The 27,425-nt window shown below is 38.6% G+C and overlaps 3 protein-coding genes across 7 annotated transcripts; 1 reads left to right on the forward strand and 2 right to left on the reverse strand.

Annotated features, from left to right (window-relative positions):
- The first annotated feature begins 959 nt into the window (after nucleotides 1-959).
- Nucleotides 960-7,448, forward strand: LOC18435411 (protein SUPPRESSOR OF MAX2 1). Its single transcript, XM_088853917.1, has 3 exons — nucleotides 960-3,552; nucleotides 4,410-4,704; nucleotides 5,439-7,448. Exons 1-3 carry the CDS (start codon nucleotides 2,258-2,260, stop codon nucleotides 6,999-7,001), a joined length of 3,153 nt encoding a protein of 1,050 aa, XP_088710043.1. The 5' UTR covers nucleotides 960-2,257; the 3' UTR covers nucleotides 7,002-7,448.
- Nucleotides 7,449-10,927: 3,479 nt separating this feature from the next.
- Nucleotides 10,928-13,243, reverse strand: LOC18435412 (FAD/NAD(P)-binding oxidoreductase family protein). The gene has a single exon (XM_006845457.4). It carries the CDS (start codon nucleotides 12,702-12,704, stop codon nucleotides 11,193-11,195), a length of 1,512 nt encoding a protein of 503 aa, XP_006845520.1. The 5' UTR covers nucleotides 12,705-13,243; the 3' UTR covers nucleotides 10,928-11,192.
- Nucleotides 13,087-23,489, reverse strand: LOC18435413 (large ribosomal subunit protein uL1). 5 transcript variants are annotated; one of them, XM_006845458.4, is made up of 5 exons: nucleotides 23,436-23,489; nucleotides 23,141-23,180; nucleotides 15,308-15,527; nucleotides 13,803-14,174; nucleotides 13,087-13,386 (listed from the first exon to the last, which is right to left on the reverse strand). In XM_006845458.4, exons 2-5 carry the CDS (start codon nucleotides 23,143-23,145, stop codon nucleotides 13,333-13,335), a joined length of 651 nt encoding a protein of 216 aa, XP_006845521.2. In that variant the 5' UTR covers nucleotides 23,146-23,180; nucleotides 23,436-23,489; the 3' UTR covers nucleotides 13,087-13,332. The 5 variants fall into 5 exon arrangements, with proteins under 5 accessions (XP_006845521.2, XP_088710045.1, XP_088710044.1 ...); XM_088853919.1 differs by having other exon boundaries at nucleotides 15,308-15,604; XM_088853918.1 differs by having other exon boundaries at nucleotides 23,429-23,489.
- Between the last annotated feature and the right edge of the window lie 3,936 nt (nucleotides 23,490-27,425).

The following is a 27,425-nucleotide window of genomic DNA, read 5'->3' on the forward strand; positions in this document are numbered from 1 at the left end:
TGACCGAGGGAATAGAAGTAAATTATCATCCCAAAAGAACATAATATATATACTCAATGAATAATTCTTAATCTCAATTATTACCTCTAAAATGACAAGAATACCCCTAAAGGAATTTGTCAAAAAAGAAAATGACTAAATTGCCGTCAGAGAGTAAATCCTCGCTCGTTGGAGTCGGGTTTATTTATTAGGCGGTGCCGAAAAAAGTACGCCCGATTTGCGCGGGGCTTTTTTGTCATTTTTCCTACGTGGTATGTTTATACCGTATGCGCGCGGACATACCCGTAGACTTCGAGAAGAAAGGTGGTTCGATAAAGTTTTGCGGTGTAAATAAATAGAATTTTAGAGAGAGAAGCGGAAAGTTTTAGAGAGAGAGAGTGGGAAGAAAGGTGAAATCCATGCGTTTGCGTTTGCGTGTGAAAAGCAAGAATTTGGTATGAAAGGGGAAGGCAGAGTCAATAGTCGGTCAGCTGAAAAAGCTTTTTAGAGTGAGAAATATTGCAATTTCTGGGGAGTTTATAGAGTGAGAAAATGGGAGCTTCCTTTGCGGGTACGAGTAGGGTTTTAGATTGAGAAAATGGGGGCTTCTTTTATGACTTGGAGCTTTTAGAGAGAGAAAATCGTCATTTACGGAAAGAGGGGGTGGAGGAGCGAGAAAACAAGGATCTGTTGGCGAGACAGAGAGTGACCTCCTTTTTTTAAGATGAAATTGGAGCGGAAGAATGGGGAAGAGTGAGAAAAAAGATGATTTGTTTTGAGAGAGAAAGTGACTTTTTTAGGGGAGAGCGAAGCTTTTTTTAGAGAGAGAGAGAGAGGTCAGAGAGGTGCAGACGGCGCTTTCATGAAAGCAATGTGCAGAAATCCTCGCAACTTCGAGAGAGCATCCAGACGAGGTAAGCACTGTAACTGCTCCTTCATGTAAGGGGGAAACGTTCATAGTATAAAAACTCACTCTATTTAAGCTTTTAGAGAGAGAAAGAGGTGGAGATGGAGAAAGAAAAGGCAATTTACAGAGAGAAATAGAGGATTGATAGTATATGTGAACGAGTGGTTTCTATTAATTTTTTGATCCTTTTCACGCATGGTGATCTGGTTGTGATGAATAAATGCGTCTTGTGATGGACGAGCTGTGATCCCTTCCTTTTCGTTTTAGCTTAAAATCGATCATAAATTGGCTTGCGCTCGAACTCGAAGCTCTTGATTTCGCCTCCTTAGAGAGAGAGACAGTTACCATTTTTCGCTCCCTTCTTTTTTCTTTTTTCCTTTTTTTGAAGAAAAAGGTGAGATTTGTTGTTCATGTGTACTGCTTCGGTGTACTGTATTTTTTTTTCTCAGAAGAAGTCAGTTGTTTGAGAAGAGCAGTTCTAGAGAGAGAAACTGCTCTATCTCGTGTGGCAGGACGCTTGGACTTCCTCGATTTTTTAGATTTTGTATGAGTTTCTCTCACTAGAAGCCGTTTGATTTGAGAGGAAGATGAATTGAACTAGAAGGCTTGGAGATCTTTTGCGTTATCGCCATTATTGACTGGTTCTATGAGCTAAGTCAGGAATTAAGGAGGAAAACGTGGTACTCTTTCTGATTCATTCTTTCTCTGGAGGATTTCATCTCTTGGAGGTGCTCATCTGTATACGAACCAGATAATTAAAGTATATTCATGCTTCAATCTTTACTTGTTACCGATTCGAATTGGTTTTATTGGCGAGGAACAGAGATTCAAGAAGAATTTTGTTTCTCTCTCTCTGAAGGATAAAATGTCTGTTTCCTCTTTGAAGGAATGCTCGGACTAAGGGAGAACCTAGATCGTTGAGTTTAAGTTTTCCTAATTTGAACTGGTTTAACTTTATTTGGAGATGGCCAGTGTTGATAGAGAGCAGGAAAAGTAATATCTTTCCCTCTCTCTCTGTTCTTATTCATTTCTAAGCAGAAATCCAGTCAATTGTGAAGTGCAAAAAGGCAGAATATCTGTAAATCACGTCTCCTGATCTTCGCTTTCCATGGAAATTCTCTGAAAGAAACAAGCACCAAAGGGCAGAATTGAAACTTCGCCATCTACACAGTTATCAGAAAGAAAGATAAGTACTATTGAATTGAATCAGGAACTCAATGAATGAGAAAGAAACATTGAAGAAGAGAAAACCAGAGGGCCAATTGGACGTCTCTGATGCTTCTTCTCGTGCTTAAGGACTTCAAATACGCTTTCTAGGGATTTGTTTCATTGCACAGAGCTTGATTCAGTTCTGGTTTTTGGACATCAGCCATGAGAGCAGGCTTAAGCACAATCCAGCAAACCCTGACACCCGAAGCAGCAAGCGTACTCAACCTCTCCATAACCGAGGCCTCTCGTAGAGGCCATGGCCAAACCACCCCTCTTCATGTCGCCGCAACTCTCCTTGCCTCTCCCTCTGGTTATCTTCGTCAAGCTTGTATTCGATCTCACCCCAGCTCTTCTCACCCCCTTCAGTGTCGAGCGCTGGAGCTCTGCTTCAGTGTTGCACTGGAGAGATTACCAGCTGCTCAAGGTCTGGCTCCTGGTTCTGAACCCCCGATTTCCAATGCTCTAATGGCTGCCCTAAAAAGAGCCCAAGCTCATCAGAGAAGGGGTTGTCCTGAACAACAACAACAACCACTGTTAGCAGTCAAAGTGGAGCTCGAGCAGTTGATTGTATCTATACTCGATGACCCAAGTGTGAGCAGGGTGATGAGAGAGGCTCGTTTCTCAAGCCCAGCTGTGAAAGCAGCGATCGAGCAATCATTGAGCAACTCAAACCCATCTCAAAACACTTCGGTTTCTCTCTCTCCAGTTTCTCTCTCATCTGGTGGGCTGGGTTTCAGACTTGGGGGTTCACAATCAATTCTAGGAAATCTGGGAAGAACCCAGCAGCCCCATTATGGAGGTGGGGATGGAGAACCTAGGCCTCAAAGGAGTAACCTTTATTTGAACCCTAGGTTACAGCAACAGCAAAACCAACAACAACAAGAGAGTGGGCAAAGGGGAGATGAAGTGAAGAAACTCATGGAGATTATGTGTAGAGTTAAGAAGAGGAACCCAGTTCTTGTTAGTGAAAATGAACCAGAAAATGTGATGAGAGATCTTTTGCAAAGAATTGAGAGGAGAGAGGTGGCAGAGGCTTTAAGATCAGTTCAGGTTGTTTCAGTAGAGAAAGAGTTGGGTTTAGTTTGTAGAGAAGATTGGGATAAGGGTCGAATTACAGTGAAGTTTAGAGAATTGGAGGGATTGGTAGAGAGAAGATTAGGGGGAGGTGGGGTTATTCTCAATCTTGGTGATTTGAGATGGCTTGTTGAGCAACAAGGGGGGAAAACAGGAAGGTTGCCTGTGGGGGTCTCGGTCTCTGGTTCAGTTCAAGAAGTGGTTGCTCAAATGGGTCAATTACTGGCTCGCCATGGAAGTGGAGGTAGGTTGTGGCTTATAGGCACTGCGACTTGTGAGACTTACGTTCGTTGCCAGGTTTATCATCCTCCAATGGAAAATGACTGGGATTTGCAGGCAGTGCCCATAGCTGCAAGGACTCCGGCCCCCGGACTTTTTCCAAGGTTATCTCTCTCTTTCTCTCTCTCTCTCTCTCTCTCTCTCTCACACACACACACGTGTGTGTGTGTGTGCATGCTGCGCTACTCCTGTTTCTCTAGTTTCATGTTTGTTGATTTGGGTAATTTTCCTATATTTTGTATGTACTAATTTATGGATTGGGGTAATTCTCTAATATATAGCTTTATACTTTGATCCCTTCTCTCTTGTGTTGAATTTTATGATTGCATAGATATATCGATGTCTTTTATATCCTGTAAATTCAAATTCTGTGTTGTTTTCTTATTTTCTTTTTACTTGATATGTGGCTGTTTTTCTGGCAAGGATATTATTTTGTTTTACAAAGGTTCTTTCCTGGCAGTTCCAAAGCACGTTCTTTTATGTAATCAAATTAAGCCAACTCCCCATTCTATTCATTTTCCTTTATTAGGAATTAAAATGTCACCCAGATATGTTTTTCCTTATGGAGAAGCAGTTTTTGTTAATGGTCTCACAACCTTCTATACCACAGTACCAGAGAATTGCTAGAAGGATCAAACCAAGTCACCATTATCCTTAAGCTAGTATTGCTCATTTTGTTGTTCGATGTTACATTGTCTTTTTTTTTTTTTTCAAATGTTTCTCTACTATCTCTTCACTCTTCTGTGCTTTTAGTGCAGACTATATAGTTGGAACCTGAACTGTTTGTTACCCTTCTGAAAGAATAAACCAAAATCTTTGTTTTTTTTTTTTTCCGAATGTTTCTCTACTATCTCTTCACTCTTCCTTGCTTTTAGTGCAGACTATATATAGTTGGAACCTGAACTGTTTGTTACCCTCCTGAAAGAATAAACCAAAATCTTTGCTGGAAATTTACATACAGGCTCGGGAACAATCCAATTTTAAGCACGCACTCATCAGAGCATCTCAAACCATTGACGGGACTGTCAACCACTACGCTTTCAAGGAAACCAGCTGAGAGCACAGATAATGCTCGAAAAATGAATTGTTGTCCTTCATGTATGGAGGGCTATGAGCAAGAGCTTGCCAAGCTTGTGGCCAAAGAATTCGAGAAACCCTCTCCAAATTCCAAACCTGAAGCACCACGGCAACAACTGCCTCAGTGGTTGCAGATGGCCAAACCCCAGTCTGACACCAAACAGAACGATCACTTGCAGGTAGCCAGGCCTTCTTACCTGTTGCCGTTTTCTTAATTTTCCTTTCTGACATTCATTTACTGCTTTTTAGTTTTTGTTGGGTTTCCATAAGTTAGAGCTGTTGGGGATGTTCAGGGGTTTGTACTAAAAAAATTTCACTTGCAGAAAGCTTTCTACTCTCCAGTTTAAGATTCAACTCTACCTTCAAATTGAGCTGCTAAATTTTTGTATGAGCTTCAGTCAGTGAGAATGTTTTCTAAATGTTCCTGCATGTGGTTGTAGTTTAGAAATTCCATTTTGCAATGAGGTTCCAAAGTTTCTGGTTTAAGATTCGCTCTTGGCTGTAAAGTTCAAATGTGGGTTTCACCAATTATTAGAATTCTGCCAGTTTTCTAGAAACTTCGGATAGAGCACAAAAATTAGGGCTTATCATTGATTTGAACACTGCCTAATTTGTTATCAACTGGAAAGAGAGCTGCACAATTTGCTTTTGATGATTAATTTGAATCATGCTATTTTCCGTATATACTTAGTATTAAGGCTACCACAATTCTGATTTTCACTCTGTAACTTTGCCATAAACTTCAAATAGAGAGATGCACAAATCAGGATTCGATTTCTGATATGGCATCTTCCATTTCTTATACAAATTTCAACTACAGCTGCCAAAGTGGGGGTTTGATACTTCCGTAGATCTTTAGATCTGCCATTTCCTTTGTTGCAGATCTTTAATTCTGCCATTTCCTTTGTTGCAGAGCAAAGACACAGAATCCGACTGGAAACAAAAAACAGAGGAACTGCAAAAGAAATGGAAAGAAACTTGCCGCCAACTTCACCCCAACTTCCATCTCACAAATGCCGAAAAGCCCAAAGATCATCTCTCTCTTCTGGACCCCAACCAAAAGCCAACCCTTTCCACCCCTTACCCCACCCTTTGGCGCCAGTCGAAACCCAACCCTGAACCCAACATCTCAGCGCCAATGAGCCCAGTTCGAACTGACCTTGCCCTTGGTCGACTCAAACCCTTGAACCCACTACTTAACCCACTATTGAACCCATTGTCGAGCCCATTCTCGAATCCACATCTAGAAAGGCTCAAGGACTCAAGTGGGTGCACCCAATCGCAAAAGCCTGATGAGCCCATGACCGAGCATGACTCGTTCAAGCAATTGCTCAAGGGCCTGACCCAAAAGGTGGCTTGGCAACCTGAGGCGGCATCAGCCCTTGCTCAAACTGTGGCTCGATGTCGGGCTGGGTTTGGCAAGCGTCGTGGGCTTGGTCCACGCTCAGATACATGGCTCCTGCTCCTTGGTCCCGATCGAGTTGGCAAATCAAAAATGGCCATTGCCTTATCTGAGCTCGTGTTCAGTAGCCAACCCACTATAGTTCGGTTTGGTTCATGGCCAATTAGACAAGATTCAATTGAAGAATTTCGAAGAAAAACAGCTCTGGATAGAGTTGCTGAGGCAGTGCATAGAAACCCATTCTCAGTGGTTATGCTTGAAGATGTGGACCTAGCTGATTCTATGGTCAGGAACAGCCTTCTTCGTGCTCTTGAGACCGGAAGATTACCTGATTCTCATGGTCGTGAAATTCGACTGGGGAATGTGATATTCATATTAACTTCAGGTTCTTTGATAGAATCTGGAAGGTTTCTGGCGGCTTCCAAAAGGTTCTCCGAGGAGAGGCTCGCTAGCCTGGTCTCACGCTCCAGGCCGATGGGCCTGGTCGTCGGGCCTGCGGGCGGGTTAAAACGCAGGCCTGAAAATGAAGACGTTGAGAGAGAAGGGATCAGAAAGCAAAAGAGAGAGCCAACTCTGGCCATTGATTTGAACCAGTCCGCCGAGGAGCACGGAGAAGGAGACTCCAGTGATCTCACTGTCGAGCATGGTGGTCCTGTATTTTCCAACAACTTTTATGCCCGATCTGGGCTTTCCAGCGAGTTTTTGGGGCAGGGTTTCATCAAGGAGTTCCCTGAATTAGTGGACGAGACAGTGGTTTTCAAAGAAGTGGACTTTGAAGGGGTTGTTGAGAGGGTCAAGGGGGAGATAGTGAGGATTAAGAGCGTTAATGGAGGTTGGTTAGAGGCTAATGAAGAGGCCTTGGGGCAAGTCGTTGGTGGGGTTTGGTATAGTGGAGAAGGTGGGTTCGAGAAGTTCATCGAGTGGGTGGACCGTGTGCTCGAGCCCGCATTTGGTGAGCTAAAAGAAATGGCTGAGCTAGGTGCGGTCAAGCTCGTTTTGGTGGATGAGGGTGATTTTAGAGAGAGAAACTCTGGGAATTGGCTCCCTAGTAAGGTCCCCATCGTTAGGAAATGAAATTCTTATGCCCAATTCTCTCTCTAGAAGATGGGGAGATGAGAGATTTTGGTCTCATTTCTTGGGTAAAAAGAAACTTACTTTGGCCTGCTCTCCCTCTAAAAAATGGAGAAATGGGCTTTCGCCCACAGGTCTTTGGAAATGAGAGTTTTACCGTGGGCCCCTACTCTCTCTCTCTCTCTAGAAAAATGGGGAGCAGTTATGGCAAACCATTGGTGCACCCTCTCTCTCTCTAGAAATACAGAGACCGTTAGCTTAGCTATGAGAGAGAGAGTCAAAAAGGCCTGCTGCTTCTAGATGATGGGGTTCTTATACGAAGCAAAGAAGTGCCGTGATGAATATGAATTCATAGTTTACTACACATAGGTTTTTGAGAAGTTTATTTTACATGCCGTGTATCTGTTACTCCCGAGGATTTCTTCTTTATAAATTCTTTATCATTACTTATTTGTATTTCCAAGTCTGATTTTTGCTATCAAACTCGACAAAATATATTTCTGTACAATACAATCTAACGGATTTGGAATAGCTCGAGTTGAAAAAAATCAGGTGTCCACTTAAAATTCATTGTGGTTTTACTTATTTTATCAATGAAAACTGCAAATATGGCGTCAGAAACCTTAAATCCATCATTTTGACCTTGACAATGAAATCAGAAGAATTGAATTTCCAAGCTTTAAAAATGATGGATACCGGATAATATTGTTCAGGGAGGCAGTTGGCGAGTTGAGTAGGATTCGGATTCGGATTCGGATTTGGATTTGGATTTGGATTTTTTTAATCAATTATTTTCATATTATGTGTCATGTTTGAAAGTAAAAAGAAATGGGACCCTTTTGGACGAATCTGATATGTGATTGTTTACGGTTGCCACTATCTTTGTCATGACACTTCATTATACTGAGAAAAGGGGAGGAGGTAGAGGTGGGTTCTATTCTATGGGATGGACGGTTAGGATTTGTTGGGCGGAATTTTTGTTGGTTTTGGGTCGTCCGTTTGTTTCAATCATTGGTGATGGCATGCGGATTGTACGTTTTCACAGACATGGTGCATTGCGCGTGTAGAAAGGGCGTTTGGGGCCACATCTAGAGAGAGTCTGTATGAGAGATGACAATTGAGGAAGAGAGAGAAAGTGAGTGTGGGGTGATGGGGGACAGGCACCACGAGGGGGGATATCACGAAGCACGAGAAGGAATGGATTTTCTCTCTTGTTTTTTTTTCTTTTTCTTTTTCTTTTTTTTCTCTCTACTTTACTCTCTCTCCACCTTCAGTATATGTTACATTCCTCTCTCTACTTTTACGTTTACTTTATTGTATTTCTTTGCCTTAATCATTAATAGAGTGGAAAGGTGGATCAAGTTTTGGGTAGACGATTTTAATTAGTTAGTAAGGTAGATCAAGTTTTGTACAGTCGATTTTAATTAGTTGGATAAAAATTCTGATGATGATAATGATAATGATTCTTTTTTTGTTTTTTTTTTTTTGAAAGTTCCTCTTGACGAGAATGTTACGAAAGAGGAAGGATAGGTTGTTTAAAATTTTCTCTCAAAATTATAATGATGATGATGATAATGATAATGATTCCCTCTCTCCTTTTTCTTTTTTAAAGTTCCTCTTGGCGAAAATGTTATGAAGGAAGAGGAGGGAAAGGTTGTTTAAAATTTTCTCTCGAGTTTCTTTCATTGCTTCTCTCTTGCTTTTCCTTTCTCCTCTCTTTCTTCCTATTAATCTTAACTAGGTGAAAATTAAAGTTTAGATCATAGCTAACAAGACTAAGAATTAAAAATTAAAATATATGAGCAAACCAAAATATCTATAGTAAATCAGGATTGGTCTAAAAATTTTGAGGCAAAAATAATATCTTGAAAATAGCGTCTCAAAAGAGAGAGGGTGATATTCGAGAACTGAAGAACTCAAAATCTATTTTTACTTTTAATAACATTCAAGTGAGTTCTCAGTTTTTTAAATTTAAGAACAAAAATATGACCTATGTAGGTTTTTGACAAGAGGGAGTAAATGTATAGTGCGCTCTCGTAGGAGCATTGTATATACATTTTTTCTTTAAATATTTATGCTCTTTATTAATATTAAAAGACTCGTACTAAGCACCAACCCAGTAAGAGACTTAATCCAGTCAAAAGAGCAACATGACCATTATTCAAAATCAACATTAATCAATATGTTGGAAGGAATTCATTTTGACCATATATGGAGTGTAAATTGAATTTTATTTTTTTGTAACCCGTTTTTTCAATAGATTGGGGAGTCACATTTTGAAAGTGTTAATTGGAGGTGTCAACGGGAGGAATGGATACCGATAACTGGGTTTGGGGATGATACCACCACGACCCAACCCAACCACCCCTTTCTTAAGGGAACTTGTTTTGACCATATATAGAGTGCAAATTGAATTTCATTTTTTTGGAATTGATTATCAGGATGAAGAGTGTGTGTGCAAAACTTGGGGTCATATAAATGCCGCAAACATGGTTTTCTAGAAGTGTGGTTTCATTATATTACAATGACATAATGAAATGAGATTATTCTCTTTTTTTTTATTTTAGTTTTACCCCAATTTGGAATTGCAATTATCAATCTATTTTTTATTTATTTTTTTATGGTTTCTAAAACATTTTGATACCCCATATATAGTACCAACCAATTTATGGTTTGGTCAGATATCAAAACATCGGACTGCCCATACTTGGCATTTTTTGAAATATGCTTGTCTGTTTTCTGGCTTCATTTGAAATTAAAAGTATATTTATAAAATTGGACTAGTCTAACATCTCTGACATAGCCTACCGATTTATTTATTTTTGCTATGTAGAGTGACACTTGCAATAATTAATTGGTATGTGCCACCCAATAATAAAAACCCACGAGCTGTGGGTATTATGCATCTCCAATGTCAATTTAAAGGAATATGCGGCGGTTCAATGTTAGAAAAATAGCCTCAATTTTTTTATTTTATTTTTCAAATTTGGTTCCATGTTGAAGCCGTCGGACTTGAGTAATTTACAAAAAAAAAAAAAAAAAAAGAAAAAAAAAAAAGACAAAAAAAAGAAAGAAGCAATTAAAAAAAGACAAAAAAAAAAAAAGTAAATAGAGCGGTATGTCCAAATCAATATTTCTCCCATCCCCAACCCCCTCCCCCATCTCTCTCTCTCACACTCACTCACCCACTCAATGAGTCTCGGCTGATAGTTGAATGTCCGACTTCTAACAATCAACTAAGGGTTCATAAATTGGTTAAGGGTTCATAAATTGGTGTTGCCCAGTTATGTCTGAATAAGCATCGGTTGATAGTTGAAGGTCTGACTTATAACAATCAATTAGGGACTCATAAATTGCTCTTGGCCAAATCTAGTCTCTCTCTCTCTCACATCGGTTAATAGTTGAAGAATGAATTAAGGGTTCGTGCCCATTATTGGTGTGAGATATAACAGCAACCTTCAAAGGGTTCACAAATTGGTGATGCCCACTTCACAACGAGGGCCAAATGGATTCTGCTGATGCACTCTGCAACTTCTACATCCTTTTGAGAACTCAAATTAAAACACGAATATGCTTGGAGTTCACTGATAAAACTCCCATTGGATGTGCAGAATTTCGGCCACAGAATCACTTTCCTTCATTAATCACCAAATTGCGTACAACAAAGTATCATCATCATAGTCTTTTCTCAACTATTTGGGGTTGATGTACAATAAAATATAAAAAATTGTTTCATGCGGGCTGGACCACATTTCTATATATGCGGTCCAGAAAGTGTAAAGCATCCATGCAAGTAGGTGTTCCATCTAAAAACAATGGAAACTAACGGTCCGAATGTCTTTTTACTAGAATTGTCATTTTAGTTTTTAAAATTTATTTATTTTTTCATATTCATAGTCTCCATATTAGACATTACATGTCCTTAAAAATTAAATCCTAAAATCCATCTCAAAAATTGATTTATTAATAGGCCCGCATTATGCAGGCTTGGCCACATGGAAACAGGATCCATAAAATATATTGATACTAAATAAATTTAACTCAACATGGCCTTCTATTTTATCCCAAAGCAAAGAGGATTGCATGATTCATTGGAAGAATTGTGCACTCCTTCATGGGAAGAGAGAGAAACTCTGAAAGGAAAACCACCATGATCCATCAACACATCCAAGAACCACAAAAGCTCTCATGAACCTACCAGCCATTGTCCTCTATTAAAGCCTCAGCTGCTCTCCTCCCAGATACCAGAGCCCCATCGAAGGTTGCTGAGTCCCGATAATCCCCACATGCATAGACCCCCGGACCCACTCTCGGGTCCTTTCTAAGGTTTGTTGGTGGAATCTGGTTTGGTTGAGCAAACCCAATTCTATATGTCCTCAAATGGTTCCACGCCTTCACCACAGAGCCCGCAAACCATGTCCCCATCTCCTCTCTCACTGCGTTCTGTAACTCCTCATCAGACCAACTTTCATAAGACCCAACTAAAGAAACTGACACTAAGGTCTTCCCCTTTGGCCCATAGGAGGAAGCGACATTAGTGGCAAAGAACATGTTATTAACTATTCCCTTCCCTGACCCATTTAGTATCAATATGGGCTCCTTGATAGGTGCATCATCTGCACCAAAGTATAAGCAAACTGTACTCCGGCAAGGCTTCACCTTCGCATTTGCCAGTGCTGCCTCCTCTGTCTCTAGGAGTCTCTTGGCTTCAGGCTCCTCAACGCCCAAAATTAACCCGAATTTGCCTCGGAAAACTTCTCCATTCTCTAATTCCACAGTCGACAGATCAGAATTGAGTTTGGTGACCTTCGAATTCAGTTTTAAACAGAAGTCAGGTAGCCGACTTGCTAATTGATCAGGAATTGCCCCAATCCCTTTTGAAGGAAGGGTGTTGGACCCCAGAGCGAGAGATTTAAACACAAAGTCATAGAGCCTGGAGGTTGTATCAAGCTTTGCATCAAAGAAAATCCCACCCAAAAATGGCACAAAAAAACGACCGATGATCGAGGAAGAGAACCCATCTCTCAAGAGCCTCTCTCTAGTGGAAGACTCAGGAGCTACGAGCAAATCTTCGAAAGAGGAAGCCGCAGCCTTAAGCCTTGACAATCCTATCAAAACCTTATCCGTGATCGAGCCTATTGGGTTGGTTATCGTACCCAAAGAGTCCCAAAAATGTCTTAAAGGGTCTGAAACCCTATGGAAACCTCCATTGTAGTAGACAAGGGCACCTGAATAGAACTTTTGTAGGTTCAAAGACTCATAATCTAACAATTTTTGGGCTTCTGGATAAGCAGTAATGAAGATTTGAAAACCCCGATCAAGAAGAAAACCGTCAACTGAATCTGTTCGAACTCGACCACCAACCGAATCGGAGGCTTCAAAAAGTAGGAAGGGAATTTGGGAAGAATTGAGCCTCAATGCGGCTGCTAAGCCTGCAAGGCCTGCACCCACTATGACCACTCCAGTCTCTTTTGGCTGGGCCAACTGTTGGTCTGCTATGGTGCATTTTGTTCGCAAACTCAGTCGTGAACTGGGGCTTTTAGAGAGAGATTTCAGTGGGGTGACAAGAGAGGAAGGATGGAGTTTTCTAGAGAGAGAAGCGAGTTGGGCAGTTAAGAGAGAAGATGGATGGTGGAAGATGCGCGGGTTTTTGGGAAATGGGGTCTTGATTGCCGGGGGGTACAATGTTGGGCGAGTGAAATTCATATGGATTTTGATTTCGAGACGGGGAATGGGGAAAGAGTGGAATTCATAGAGATTTTGATTTAGAGAGAGAAGGCAGAGTAGGAGGGGGTATCAAGCCGGGGTACAGAGTCCATAAGGTTACCTTATCCATTGGGTAATCCATGCGCTTTCGGCTTATCCAATAGAATGAAATTTCAAGGTGGACAATAGTATCCCCCAAAAGCAATGGATATTACTGATGTTCAAATTACATTGGAAATTGTGTGAAAGAGGGGCTGATAATGAAAATAGGCAGTTTGGATAGAGAATCACCGTTTTATTGTGGGTCTGACCGGGTAATTTCATGCCAAACCGATATTTTTTAAATCACTGAAATCAAAAAAATTGAGAGTGAGAGAGAGAATGAGAGATTTGAAACTATCATATAAAACAAGAAAAACAAAACAAAATAGGGAGTCCTCATTGTCCAACATGGCAATAAACCCTAGAATCAAAAATGTTAAAGCTTCGGAGCAAGCAAGTCCAATCTCATTGTTACTAAGAAGATGAAAAGAGAGAACATGGTAACGACTTCAACAAACATGTAATGTTTCCTTTCCTTTTGACTCTGAATGAATCCAAAAAACGAAGCTCCAAAAAAAAAACCCACTTAAAATAGCGGATGAGCCTTCCCCATAGTACTCTTGAGATACAAAGACCTGACCTGTTTCACATAAAAACCAATGAAAGAACAAAAAGATTTAGCACTCTAGACACAAACTGCTCTCTCTCTCTCTCTCTCTCTCTCTCTGAAGAAGTTTTGGAAGTCAGAAACTAACTGCTCTCTCTCTCTCTCTCTCTCTCTCTCTCAAAAGAGGTTTTACCACTCAGAAACTAAGTGCTCTCTCTCTCTCTCTCTCTCTCTCAAAAGAGGTTTTACCACTCAGAAACTAAGTGCTCTCTCTCTCTCTCTCTCTCAAAAGAGGTTTTACCACTCAGAAACTAAGTGCTCTCTCTCTCTCTCTCAAAAGAGGTTTTACCACTCAGAAACTAAGTGCTCTCTCTCTCTCTCTCTCTCTCTCTCTCTCTCTCTCTCTCACACACAAACACACTCACACAAACAACACACCATGAACTTACATTTTGCCAGTTCTTCTTCAAGAGAGACACCAAAAAGTTAACACTCATTTGAACATTTTGGAACACTTGCTTCTCCTCCATGGCGCAATTTCCTACAGCAACTCCCATGCAGAGGACCTTCTTTAGTTGAAATTTGACAATGGCCTTTGTTTCATTCACCTTGGATTCCAATGACTCTTGGTGAGAAACCAGAGTTGGGAACTTCCCCGCCTTGTTGAGACCAGGTCCAAGAAGCCTTGGAATTTGCTTGATGACTGCTTCAGATGCGAGAAAAGCATGATATTTCTTCGCGAGTTTCTTCACCAGCTTCTTGTTTTTATTAAGCTTCTTTAGCCCCTCAACATCCATATAGTCTAATCCCATCTTCTCTGCCTGCAAAAACAAGGAGCATGAAACATCAGGTAACCCATTTCACAAAATAACCACCACAATGTCAACGTTCTTTTATTGGTCAGGTGCTTTTCTTATAATTCTCCATGTTTTGTGAGTACAAATAAGAGAAACCACTGGAGTTCTTACTGTGGCTTGAGTGTATTGTCAAAGTTTCTCACAAAATTTTGGAAAGAAACCATTAAAAAAGAAAGCAGTCCTTTTTAGATTTTCAAAACATAAAGAAAATAGCTGAAGTCGAGTTAAACTTTAGCAAAGACTCGTGAAAATTGACACTATCAAATTGAGAAGAAAACACCACTTCCCCGAATGCTATGATTATATTATCAATTCCCAAAAAAGGCTAAAAAATTCCAAGTCATATTTAAGCCACTTTAGGCTTAAACTAATGCAAAAAGTTTATATAGAGCCGAGACTCTAAACAATAAAATTAGAGCCCACCTCAAAATTTTCACTAGAGAGGTTGTTTTAATGCCCAAATAACATCATCTCGACATCAAGACGCATGGACATAAGAAAAAAATGAATTCTGAATTTTGGAAATAGTGCATCTTGTAAAGCATTTTTGGACCGTCAATTTCAAGATTTTCAGCTTTTCATAGATCTGCTCGATCTACACTATTTTTTAAGCTTTAAGTTTTATAATTAAAGATGAAAAAATATTCTATGGCCATCACAAAGATTTCCAGAATTGAAAGCACATTTCTCGACACTATTTGAAGGTGCACTTTACTTTGATTGTTTACAGCCTCGGCTCTATGCAAACCGCACCCCTAATATGCCCAATTTAGTTTCAGCCAAGCATGAAAGTGGAAATTTCTTTCAAAAAAGAATGAAGGTCAATGTTAGACCAAAGCTGAAATTTCCCAATCCTCTAATGATTAATACTCAGCAATGAAAATTTTAAAATTCCTCAAAAACTGTGGCATAGCTGAAACTTGAATTTTTAACTAAAAAACCTATTCTTTCAGAGAACAAAGAAAACATTACTTGTTTAGTGCAATTGAACCCAAGCAAAGAAAATATTACCAAAGTCAAAAAAGTTTTTTTTTTTTAATTCTAGAATATCATTCATATTGAGAAATACTCTCATTAAAGTGGCCAAAGGACATTACCTCTTCAACATGCTGAGCATCTCCAAGCATGCAGACTTTCATCTTCGGCCTAGGAACATGGGGTAATTTAACTGAGCCACTGAAACGCTTATCTTTCTGTGGATCATAGTTCTTCAACCCGATTTGAAGCTCAATTGTTTCTGTGAATTTACGGTTCTTCTTCTTTGCATCACCCATCACCTTGCCGATGACTTCCCTCAAAGTATCACTCTGCAACTTACTGGAAAGTTTCTTTTGCTTAGGAATGAATGGAACTTTTTTTTAAAAGTCTCAAACGAGGAAAAAGCCTCAAAGTATCTCCAACAGAATGCTAGAAATGTATGGAACCTTTTTTTTAAGAGTCATTAGAAATGCATGCAAATAATTCTCTCAAGAGGAAAAAAAATCTGATCCTATGAAGCACCTCAGATGTTATTTACTGCCAAAGTCCATGAAAGAGAACTTATAGCCCATCATCAAACACCATCAGAGATCTTCCCAAAGAACATGCTCTGTATTTTATTCAGCTTGAAAATCAGCAGCTGAATTAAGACCCAAAGATTCCCACGAGAAAGCAAGGCCATAGGGCTTATGATTTAGAAAAGGGACATGTGGAGTGTTGGCTTGAAGTTCAGGAACTCGAGCATGATTTTTAACCTACTGGAAGAAAACCCTATTGTATTTGGGCCCACACAAGTATCAACCAACATTATACAAAAAATACAGTTCTCATGAAGAGCACACAATTTTGATGAACGACACAAAGGCAATTTAGTTCCAATGTCTGTTATACATTAAACTTAACCTTTGGTTCAACATCCACTGAGTGAAGTGTATACACCTAAGTGTCTACAGAAGCCTACACTGTCATTTTATTCCTGATCCGCTACATATACACTAACTGTTAGGCCTTGCATTCCCTCCTGGGAAGAACATGCAATACAACAGTGTGAATAAAAATTTCATCATATGGATGGATAGAAACATGAAGACATTTTTAGCATCATATAATTGATGCAACCTGGTTTCCACTATCAGAAACAAGTGGGCATTAATTATCAAAAAGCAAGAAACATGAAGACTCTTTTAGCATCATATCCTTGATGCAACCTAGTTTCCACTATCAGAAACAAGTGGGCAATAATTATCAAAAAGCAAATGAAAGTAAAATTCCTGAAGAGTAAAGTAACTTTCTGAGTACAAATGGTTCTTTGGGCGATAAGATGAAAACACAGCATCTCTTCATGCCCATGCCTAGCTCTTTATTACTTGCTCATGAAAGTCTTCACTTACTGATGACAAAAAAAATCTGGGAAATTACCTCAAATACAAATATGCAAATCCCTCAATACAGTCAGGATCAGCAAAAATAGTAGGAACATGAAGTTGCAAACACTCAAATCGTCTATGGGACAGGAAGCTACAAGGTCTAATTCAATACTCTATGGCCACAAGATAAGACCACCATACAAGTACATGCTCTCTCCACTTTCTTGAGCCCATTAGATTTTCTCATGGAGGCTGGTCCTTTCTCCAGCAAACCAAGATATCAAGGAATCCCCGTTAACAAGTGGGGGGCTCAACTATGTATCTTAAGAGACTAATACAATTAACAAGAATTATGGCACCTTGTTGGAGTCCATTATTCATTTAACCTTAATGTAACCAATTCACTCCAGGTTCTCAACCAACATACCAGGTGAAATAAGCTTCCGCATACTCTTGAGATATAAGCTTAAAGATAATCTGAAGAAGAGATTCACATACCCCTCTAGCTCAAACAAGGTTAGCTTCCCTACACTGCCATTAACCAACCTTACATTTCATGTCCACCGAGTAAACACTTATTGGATGAAGATCAAGTTGATCAAATCCACCTCCACCACATGCATAGTCCAGATTCAACTAAAACACATCTTATTGCATCCTTCTAAAATCCCCAAAAGATAACCAATGATCTACCACTAACTCGAGGCATCCATTGAAAAATAGAATGCCATGAAGCTGTAGGAGTTCTAAACGCATCTAGTGAACATCAAATAGAAGTGTTGATGTTCAACTTGCTGTTTGGAAAACTTGAATTCTTAATGTGTGAGTGATTACTTGCAATAACCATATCCACCATGGAATCGTACAATTCTCCTCTTTTTCCTTTGTCATATTCAGTATGTACCAAAATCCAAACATGAAGTAAGGTGATAAAAAAGAAGCACAAATGGCCAACAAAAAACGCCATAGATTATACATGGAAAGTTTAAACATTACGAAGGAGAGGTTTGAGGTTTCAGACCAACCTTTCTAGTATCTGACCCCAGAGCACCCACTGAAACTTATCCCCAGGAAGTAATAAATCTATACAATGTCGAAACTGAGTTGATAACACAACATGCCTTAGGACAGCTATAAGATTGAAGTGCATCACAATCCCAGCCCTATCAATAAAGGTTTTTACACAACCTCTCTGCCTCAATAACGTCTCATAATGCTCAAACATTCTCCACAGAAAAAAGATAAGAAATGATCAAGACGTATGAAAACTAAACATGAGAAAGTAATACAGGTACCACATCCAATGCTGGTATCATCCCAAGCCTCAACCCACCTTACAAGTAGACCAAATCCTACAAGTAACAAAACAAAAGGGGAAGCGAGGATCTCCCTGCCCTAGGACACTAGGAATGATTAAAAAACACTCAGACACTCAACAACTAAGGCAAAGAACGAAGCAAAAAGAAGAGACACATCCAAAAGGCCTACCAACTAGCAAATCAAGCATATAAGTTAGCCTTCCTTGTGCCTAGAGTGCATGTATTCATGGGCATGGGCAAACAAAGTGACTTTCAAAGGGAAATAATAGGTCCCAACAGTGTTAAAAAAATAGATCAATGACCCAGATTGGCCATTCCGAAAACTGGTCTGATTCAGAGGATTGGCGATCCAAATAGGTGGATCAGCTGGCCAGTTCGATCCAGCCTTAAAAGAATTTCAAATAATTGCTAATATTTCTTAAAAATAATCTATTATTTTAGGTTTCCATAAAAAAAAGGTAATGCATTATGGTTTTCTATTATATTATCGAATATGTCAACAAACAATGTTAGCACACCACATTCATCATCGGCATCATCATCCAAGCATATCCTAATTATTTGGGGTCAGCTACATCAATCATGGCCCTCTCTTCTTCTCTATTAAGGACCATACCCCTAATAAGGCCAAAAATCACCATATTTTATCTCACTACTTCTATCCATGTCCTTTTGAGCCTTCCCTATTCCATTTTAGAGCCTTCCACTTAAACCATATCCCACCTCATAACCGATGCTAACCATAACAATGTTAGCACACCAAAGTATTGTAAAGTAATCCCAAAATAGGAAGTAAAAAGGACCATAATAGTTTAGCATATTATGTAGAAATAAAGAATGCTAAGAGAGATATTGGCACTTGTCTTGATGAACTTCGGAGAGTAAAGGGTATTTATGCTTGAGAAAGAGAGAAATTATGCTGATGAAGTTTTGAGAGTGAGATTTTTTTTTTGAAGTTGTTTAACATTGTGAGAGAGAAATATTGCTCCATAATGTAGTATAACACGGTCATGGCAAGTAGCAAGTCAGTCATGCCAATCCAAGCCCGAAGAGAAAGGAAGGTTACATTAAGTGGGCAGCTAACGTAAAACTTTGCCACATCTTTTCATGGAAGCTGACCCCAAAAAGTTGGAACAAGGCTTGCCACATCTTTTCATGGAAACTGACCCCAAAAAAGTTGGGACAAGGCTCGAATGATGATGATGGCGATGATGACGACTTATTGTAACATGGATGAAATCATACAAGGACCTACAAATCAAAAAATAATTACAATAATGCACAATGTTGTTGTTGCTTATCTTTTCTTGCACGCAAAAAGTTTCTCTAACGAAACAAGAGATATAAACCACATCATGGACTTAGGATTGATATTTGGGATGCAAGTCCCTATAAAAAGAAAATATAGAAGAACACTTTACCATAATAGGCGGCTTTGCCCTCTACATGGGGCAGTGGTGGGCCAACTCCCAAAGTGGCAAGTACCAAAATAAAAAATTTGAAAAAATATAAAATAAAAACAATGGTCCCCTTTTCATGGGGTTGAGGTGGGACAAACTCTCATTAAAAGAGTGACAAGCAATAAAATCAAAAATTTGAAAAAATAATAAATATAAAAACTAAAACCTGGGCTATCTAGAACTGGCTAGACCGCCCAATTCCCTGACAGAACTAGCTAGTTCTGTCAGAGAACCGGCCAGTTCCTAGCGGGAACTGCATGGTTCCCAATATATTTAGGGAACTAGGATGGCCCCACTGATTCCTAGGTCGGATCGGGCGATTCCAATCCGACCCTGCATTTTTTAAGACACTGGCTCCCAACAAAAAAAGGAAAGAATGGCTCACAACTTATTAAGCCCCATGGATAGCACTTTATCAACAACTTTTAACAAGCTAACCAATTGACTAATAAGTTCAATGATCTTCAACCTCTTCCTCTCCTTGTTTTAAAAAATGCTAGGTCGCATCAAAATCAACCGAACCGACCCAAGAATCAATGAGGTTATCCCAATTTCCTAACTATATTAGGAACTGAGAGGAGCCTACTAGGAACTTGCTGGTTCTTTGACAGAACCAGCCAGTTCTGTCAGGAACCGGGCAGTCTAGCATGTTCTATACCATCCAGTTCTTGGTTTTTATATTGTTCATTTTTTCAATTTTTTATTTATTGCTATCTACGCTTTCAATAATTGTTGGTCCCACCTCCATCCTACGCAAAGGGACGACTTATATTTTTATTTTTTTTATTTTTTTCGATCTTTTTTTTTGGTATTTTCCACTCCCCAATGTTCAAAAATTCAGCCACCCAACCGCCTAGGTGGCCGCCTAAGCGAAAAAAAATTCAAAACACCTAGGCATAATCTGGGCAGGTGCATAAGGCGCTTTGCTTATGCGCGCCTCACCTAGGCGGTCTGGGCGCAGCCTAAGCGCTATTCTCTAGGCAGCCGCCTAGGCGCCAACCCGTGACAATTTTCAAACGATGAAAAAAAAACCCTTGCGGGAGGATAAAAAACAAAATTTTCCCCCCCTAAAAGGGGGGAAATGGGTTTTAGGGGGTATTCTAAACCCCCAATTTACATTCCATGGCATTTACGATGAGGAAAACCACCATTTTGGAATTTATCAAAAGATCGATAACTTTTATATTTTTTCAATTTCTTCCCAAAACGAAGACAATAGTTCGTGAGTGGATTTAGAGCTTCTAATAGTTGATTTTGAGAACTTTTGGCAACCTAATAGACGAGGTTTGCATCGACACCGACTTGATTTTGATATTGTTTAAGTATTATCACATCTAAAAGAGGGTTTTGATTTTATTTTGCTACAACCCATTATGTTATGAATCATTTATTTTTTCTTTTACTTTTTTTTTCCTTTTACAATATATTTAGATGTTTGTAGTTAGCAGATTGATTTTTGGTATATTTTTATTCTCACTTGGACAATGAAATTGAGCATATACAAGGTTTCAAAAAACACTAAGCAGCCCCTAGGCAGCCTGCCTAGCGTCCTGCGCCTAGGCGGGCGCCTAAAACCTCGGGCGCCCCTCCCAGGTACATCCGCCCTATAGCCTGGATCTAGGCGGGCGGATTTTTTGTCCAGGCCACCTAAGCAGGCGCCTAGGAGTCAGGCGGACCGTTTTTTCAAACATTGAGCATATATCGTATTCTTTTATAAATAATTGATTCTTTTTTGTAAAATGTATCTTATTTTGATATCCTATTTTTTTGTTTTAGTTTATTTGATAAATAATTGATTATGTGATATTTTAAGGGGTTAAGTCTAATGTGAAAGTGAAACTAAAGTCTTAATTACTCTTAAAATGTCTTATATATTTAGTTATTCACTTAAGTCTTACTGCCTAAGGCTATAAACCAGCACTAAGAACTTCCACATCTTTTATGTTTGGGGTGGGGGGGCAGGAAGGGGTTTGATTTTGGTCAAGGCTACCTGTCACCTAACCGCCTAGGAGGCCAAGGACCCAAACCGCCTAGCCACCTAAATCCGTTTTTTTTAACCTTGCCACTCCCTTAGTGGGACTTAGACCCACCAACACCTCATGTAGAGGGTAAAGCCGCTTGCCATGATAAATTGACATTTTAAACTTCCTTTTGTTAAAGACTTGCATCCCAATACCAACTCAAAATCCCCAATGCGGGATATTCCTCTTGTATCGTAGACTTTTTGTATGCAAAAAGGACACGTGAAGCAACAATGACTTTTAGTATTTTTTTCTTTTGAGGGTGATTCATAGGTCCAATCTTGTATGATTTCCTCCTCATTACAACACATAATGAAGCAATATTCCTCACTTTAAACTTCAACAAGCATATATACTTCTCTCTCTCTCTCTCTACCTCATCAAGAACATAACCAAAGCATATAACAAAACAATATTTCTCTCTTACTTTAAACTTCATCAAGCATAAGTACCCTCTCCTCTCTAAACTACACCAACTTTGTCAAGAAAAGTACGTCTCTCTCTCTCTCTCTCTCTCTCTCTCTCTCTCTCTCTCTCTCTCTCTCTCTCTCTCTATATATATATATATATATATATATATATATATATATATGAATTTTTCATTTCTACATACTATGTGAGTTCCATAATACGAGATCGACTCCAGCTCTCTCTCACACACACATTCTCTCCTAAAATATACACACTCTCTCCCATAAAATATTATAGTTCTTTACTCCCTTTTTGGGATTTCTTTATAATATTTTGGTGTGCTAACACCATTTGTTTAATACTTTTGGTAAAATAATAAAAATCCATAATGCAATACCCTATTTTTATGGGAACCTAAGAACCTAGATTTTTAAGAAATTGTAACAATTTTTTGAAATTTGTAAGAGCCCGGATCAACCAAAACCGACCAATATATTTGTACTATGGATCCTCCAATCCAAACCAATTTTCGAGATGGCCGATCCAGACCACCGATCCACTTTTTCAAATGCTGCTTCCTCTAAATAAATGATGGACTAATATTAATCTTCCTGTTATATTTCCTCAAAAGCTTCCATGGTCATCCCTCTTAACTACCTTATGAGATTACTAAAAGAAGGTAATGAGAAACCAAAACTTATTCAAACACAGATCACCATCATCCACTTCTTCATTTACACTCCGACCGAAGTGCAACACATTCGGACAATGCATCTATCCGATCACAAAACATAGAGATCCAACGAATCTGATCAAGGCATCTAGTACCCTTGTGTACAACTAAGGGAAACCAACACCTACCACTGGCTTTGAGTTCCTCTAGCGAACAGGTTGCTACACATCTATAACAGTCAAGGTACATACACAGTGGCTATAGCTCTCTGGAAGGCGGGTGAGGTGGAAACTAAGTCCTAAGCCCCAAACCTTGAACCCTGAGGACTACTTCATGAACACCCTGAACAACTCAGGGTGTACAATAGCCAGTCTAATCCCTAACAGCTAGCAAGACAAATGAAAAACCAAGGCAACATATGCACCTCAAGACAAGTGATCCATCACAAGATATTACATAAAATCCACTGATACTGCAAGCAGGATCAAATAAATTGACAAGTGCAAATTAAAAAAAAAAAAAAAGATTTTGCATACCAAAAAGGTAATAATCTATATGCAACATCCATGTATATGCTAAAACTGGAAAATGAAAAAGAGTGAAAAGGAACAATGTTCCAAATAGACATACAGAAAATACTCAGAAAAATGATGCTTTGAATAGAACAAACGATAACACAAAGAAACTCTAAATCAAAGTACCTCATTGTGGCGCCTCTCTAAATTTCTCTCTCAAGCTAGGCTGACCACACAAAAAAATGGAGATTTCAAGATCAAATTCACCAGAGAATCCGCATGAGTAACAAGAATAAGATAGAGAAAGAAAAAACAGCAAAGAAAGCTCAAATAACCAGAACATGAGCCGTAACCATGAAAGAGGTAATCTACAACTTAGAAATCATAAAGCTTAGACATTGGAGACATTAGGGTTTCTCAAACTATATCAACAATTAGCGATTAAGAAATAAGAAAATGGAGATATCATCTCACATCTCACCTCTCCCTGTCTCTCTCTCTCAGGACCGGCGCCTCTTCAACTGAGAGTACAGATGTTATGCAAAACCCTAAGTCCCCCTCATAAACGCGTAGCGTGCATTATATTTATGACCAAAAGACTTCGTACTCCCCAAGGATTATATTGTCTCATTACTCCAAAATAAAACCTAGACTTGCAAGACCGGGATGTAATGTCTTTTACCCATGTACTAACTTAACATCCATAAAAAAAATCACTAAATTTCTAAATTATACTATGCATCTTGAAAAAAAATAATGTCTCCGTATTGAACAAAGATCATCCAATTCTTTTGAGGGGTAAGATCTAAAAGCTAAAAGTCAAATTTTAAATTTTCTATGTTTCTTGAAAAAAAACAATGTCTCAATATTGAACAAAGATCATTCAATTCTTATGAGGGGTTGGATCTAAAAGCTAGAGTCAAAATTTAAATTTTCTATGTTCCTTGAAATTTTAGATTGAAAAAATTACCAGAAGGTCACCTACACCCTAAACACTTTTAAATACATCGCATGCATTATATTTATGCCTCCGTCTTACGTGCTCCCATGGGAGCATATCTTATATATATTCTCTTTGTTAATATCTAATCTAGGACTATTTTGATGTCAAATTAAAGGATCTATTAATAAATAAATAAAAAATAAAATATATATAATAAATTCATTTACTTTTGGTATAAAGAGAAAACAATTATTTTAACTATTGCATGTGAAATTGGACAGTTGAAAATGTATCATTGGCTAGACACAAAATCCAATTAAAATTTATCGAATGTTGTGACACACTTTAATCTATCATATATTCATCCAATATCTAAGAGTGATTCCTACATCTTTGTACTAAAAGTGAATGGCCTTATAGCATATAATGGCATAAAATATATATATAATATGATATAAAAATAGAATCACATTGTTCCATATGTATATCATCATCTTCAAAGCCTTTTTCCAGTTAATTTGAACTCGTTACATGAATCATGGTCTGCCATTCTGCTCTATTTAAGGGGTCATACCCTCGGTGAGGCAATAAATCTCCATATTTTTTCTCATTACTTCCAACCATTTCTTTTTTAGCCTTCCCCTTGCTATTTTTTAACCTTCCACTAAAACCAACTCGCACCTCCTAACATATGTTGTACAAAGTCTACACTACACATAGCTAGCCTACCTAAGTCTACTCTCTCTCGTAGCATCGTCTATTGTTACTACACCTGAATTTTTTCAAATTCATTTATTTCAAATTCTATGTCTTGGCACTTATTCATGTCAACATCCTCATATCCACTACTCATTTTATGGGTATATTGTTTTTTGACCGCCCAACATTCCACCTCATAAAGCAAAACTTGTTTCACAGCTGGTAGGAAAAACACGTTGCAAGACCATTTACTTTTTGTATAAAGATGTTTATAATCATCCCAAGTTATATCAACAGCTTAGGATATGTCATAAAATTCAAAAATATTTTCATGAACATTGAGCTCAGTCATCATTAACCACCCGATTTCACATCTAAGAACCAAAAAAATAATGACCCAATGCCCAATGATCTCACCGTGTGCTTCAAAACTCCTCAGGTAAGTCTATTGCTCGTGTGGAGGTACACCATACACAAGACCCTCTTTATTTAGTGGAATTTCACCGTCAGCCTCTCGTTAAAGAAGCACATGTCACTGCATCACCGTCCAGTATGGCAGTAGAAAGTGGTATAACCATGAACGCTTGATGAATAAAGGATCGGTGGTCTTCTCATGATCCTCACTACTGTAGTAATATACCCTTTCGTGATCCTTACTATTATAGTAGTGAACTCCATGCACCTGTGGTGAATGATACGTGGTACATCAACGGGTTGGGCATTCCCCTGCATAGACTAGGATCGTGAAGAACTTTAAATGCTTCTTTCACTCCCATCTACCGTCCCCATTTAGAGTTATTGATGGGAGCTCTTTAAGCAATCATGGATTTTCTGGTGTGGCGTGGGCAGCTTCCTTCAAAACTGTGAAAGGACTGTTCTCTTTCCTATGCAGGACCTCTCTTTTTCTATGCGGGACCTCGTGACAACACTTTGGCTAATAAGCTAAAATTTGCTCACTCCTGCATGGTCTAGAGCTCATTGCCATTAGAGGATTATGGGAGATATAATTATTGAAGGAGATACCCTTAATGTTATTAAATGGTATAATAAAAAACAAAGAATCATGTGATCCCTTCATGTCTTATGGTTGAAAATTCACGATCTTTGTGTTTCACCGGGGCTTGGGATATCGTTTTCTCACATTTACCGGAAAGCCAATGGTGTTACTGATAATCTTGCAAAATTTGGTGTTTCCTTACCTTCTTTGCTTATTTCCAATTCTTTAATTCCCTCTTTGTAATTTGATGCCTTTAAGCTTTCATTCAATAAAAGCTCTTTAACATTGTAAAAAAAAAGAAAAGGGATTTTCCTCCTTATAATTTGATGCCGTTAAGCCTTCATTCAATAAAAGCTCGTAAAAAATAAAAATAAAAAGGACGGGGACCATGAAGAATGGGCTGGTTTGTTTGTTGTAAGTTTTGGGTCCAGAAGCAGACCTTTCAAACTTGAGGCTCCATGGCATTATGGAGTCCATGGCTTTCGATTCGGGTCTAGAAGCTGATCTTTCAAACTTGTGGCTCCATGGGGTTATAGAGTCCATGACTTTCGATTTTTCACCCATTTTTGGGACCTACAAGTTCCAAAATGGATGAAAAGAGTGGGACTCACGGCCTCTAAAAACTGTGAGTTTGGAAGTTCGACTGCTAAAGCTAATACTTACAGAAAACAAAGAAGCCCTATGTGTTCGCTTGGTCTTTGAGTAGCCTCTGGTGTACCTTTGAGCATACATGGCTTGGTGTATGTCGTAGTGGCCCTGCTATTTTATATTTTAAAGGAAAACCACGAGGAGGCGTTATTTTTCAAAATGCCCATGAGAGATTAATTATTCAGTATAGTTTGATTGAGAATGGGGCTGGCATCGTGGAAGTAGTACCACTTTGACAAACACAACATGGTGGTAATACCACCGGAGCCTAAGTTAAGGGTATGTTTGATGGCTGATATTTAGGCATATCATAGAATCTATAATAATCTTGATTTTTAAAGATATTGAAATGGTTTGAGACTTGTTTGATTGTACAAAATCATACCCTTTAAAATCTTAATAAGAGTCAATTATCGTGATCCCGCAAAATTCAAGTCATTTTAATATAAAACAAAGTTAAAATAAAACAAAGTTATTATTATAAAGTTATTTGTATTTATTTTATATTATTATTTATTATAAAGTAAATTACTTATTACTTATAAAGTAAGAAATCTAATTCTAACTGGAGAGTAATATACTAATAGTATTAAGATATAGGTGTAAATGAGATTTGAAATATTTATATTAAAAAATACATATAAATTCAATTAAGTTTAAGTAAAAAAAACATACCTAATTTAGTTTAACAAGGCTAATGAAAAAATGATAATGAATGATTAGAGTGTAAACCAGTCCTTTCTTTAATTGGGGATAGAGGGACTTGAACCCTCACAATTTATAAAGTCAATCGATTTTCCTCTTACTGCAAATTGTATTGTTGCTGGGATTGACACATAGAATAGGACTCTATCTTTATTGTATTATGGTACGATCAATTATTTTTTTAAATAATTGATCGACTCTGGAATGAATGATTTGTTCTTCTTTCAACTTGGGATCGATTCACAAGATTTTTTAAATGACTTGATTTTCTTTGGTCGTTTTATTTGGCTTCTACTTTGAGCACACTCACCCCCATGAAACCCCTCCCATCCTTACCATCTCTCTCTGTTTAATGAAGCACGGAAAGCTATACTCTGGGAGAGAAACAAGAGAACATGGGCCTAACAGGGAAGAAAAGAGGCAGCATCGTAGGTTTATTGAGAAGAGGGAAAGAGGAGGATATTTAGAGAGAGAGAGAC

Source organism: Amborella trichopoda, chromosome 12, assembly GCF_054954075.1.
Source record: "Amborella trichopoda isolate Santa Cruz 75 chromosome 12, AtrichopodaSantaCruz75HAP2 v2.0, whole genome shotgun sequence".
Lineage (NCBI taxonomy): Eukaryota > Viridiplantae > Streptophyta > Magnoliopsida > Amborellales > Amborellaceae > Amborella > Amborella trichopoda.

Coding starts and splice junctions, on each gene's coding strand:
- LOC18435411 (XM_088853917.1), top strand. CDS start 2,258: ATGAGAGCAGGCTTAAGCACAATCCAGCAAACCCTGACACCCGAAGCA. Junction 3,553..4,409: donor GCCCCCGGACTTTTTCCAAG/GTTATCTCTCTC, acceptor ATTTACATACAG/GCTCGGGAACAATCCAATTT. Junction 4,705..5,438: donor AACAGAACGATCACTTGCAG/GTAGCCAGGCCT, acceptor CCTTTGTTGCAG/AGCAAAGACACAGAATCCGA.
- LOC18435412 (XM_006845457.4), bottom strand. CDS start 12,704: ATGAATTTCACTCGCCCAACATTGTACCCCCCGGCAATCAAGACCCCA.
- LOC18435413 (XM_006845458.4), bottom strand. Junction 14,175..15,307: donor ATGCTCAGCATGTTGAAGAG/GTAATGTCCTTT, acceptor TTGTTTTTGCAG/GCAGAGAAGATGGGATTAGA. Junction 13,387..13,802: donor TGAAGAAGAACTGGCAAAAT/GTAAGTTCATGG, acceptor TATGTGAAACAG/GTCAGGTCTTTGTATCTCAA.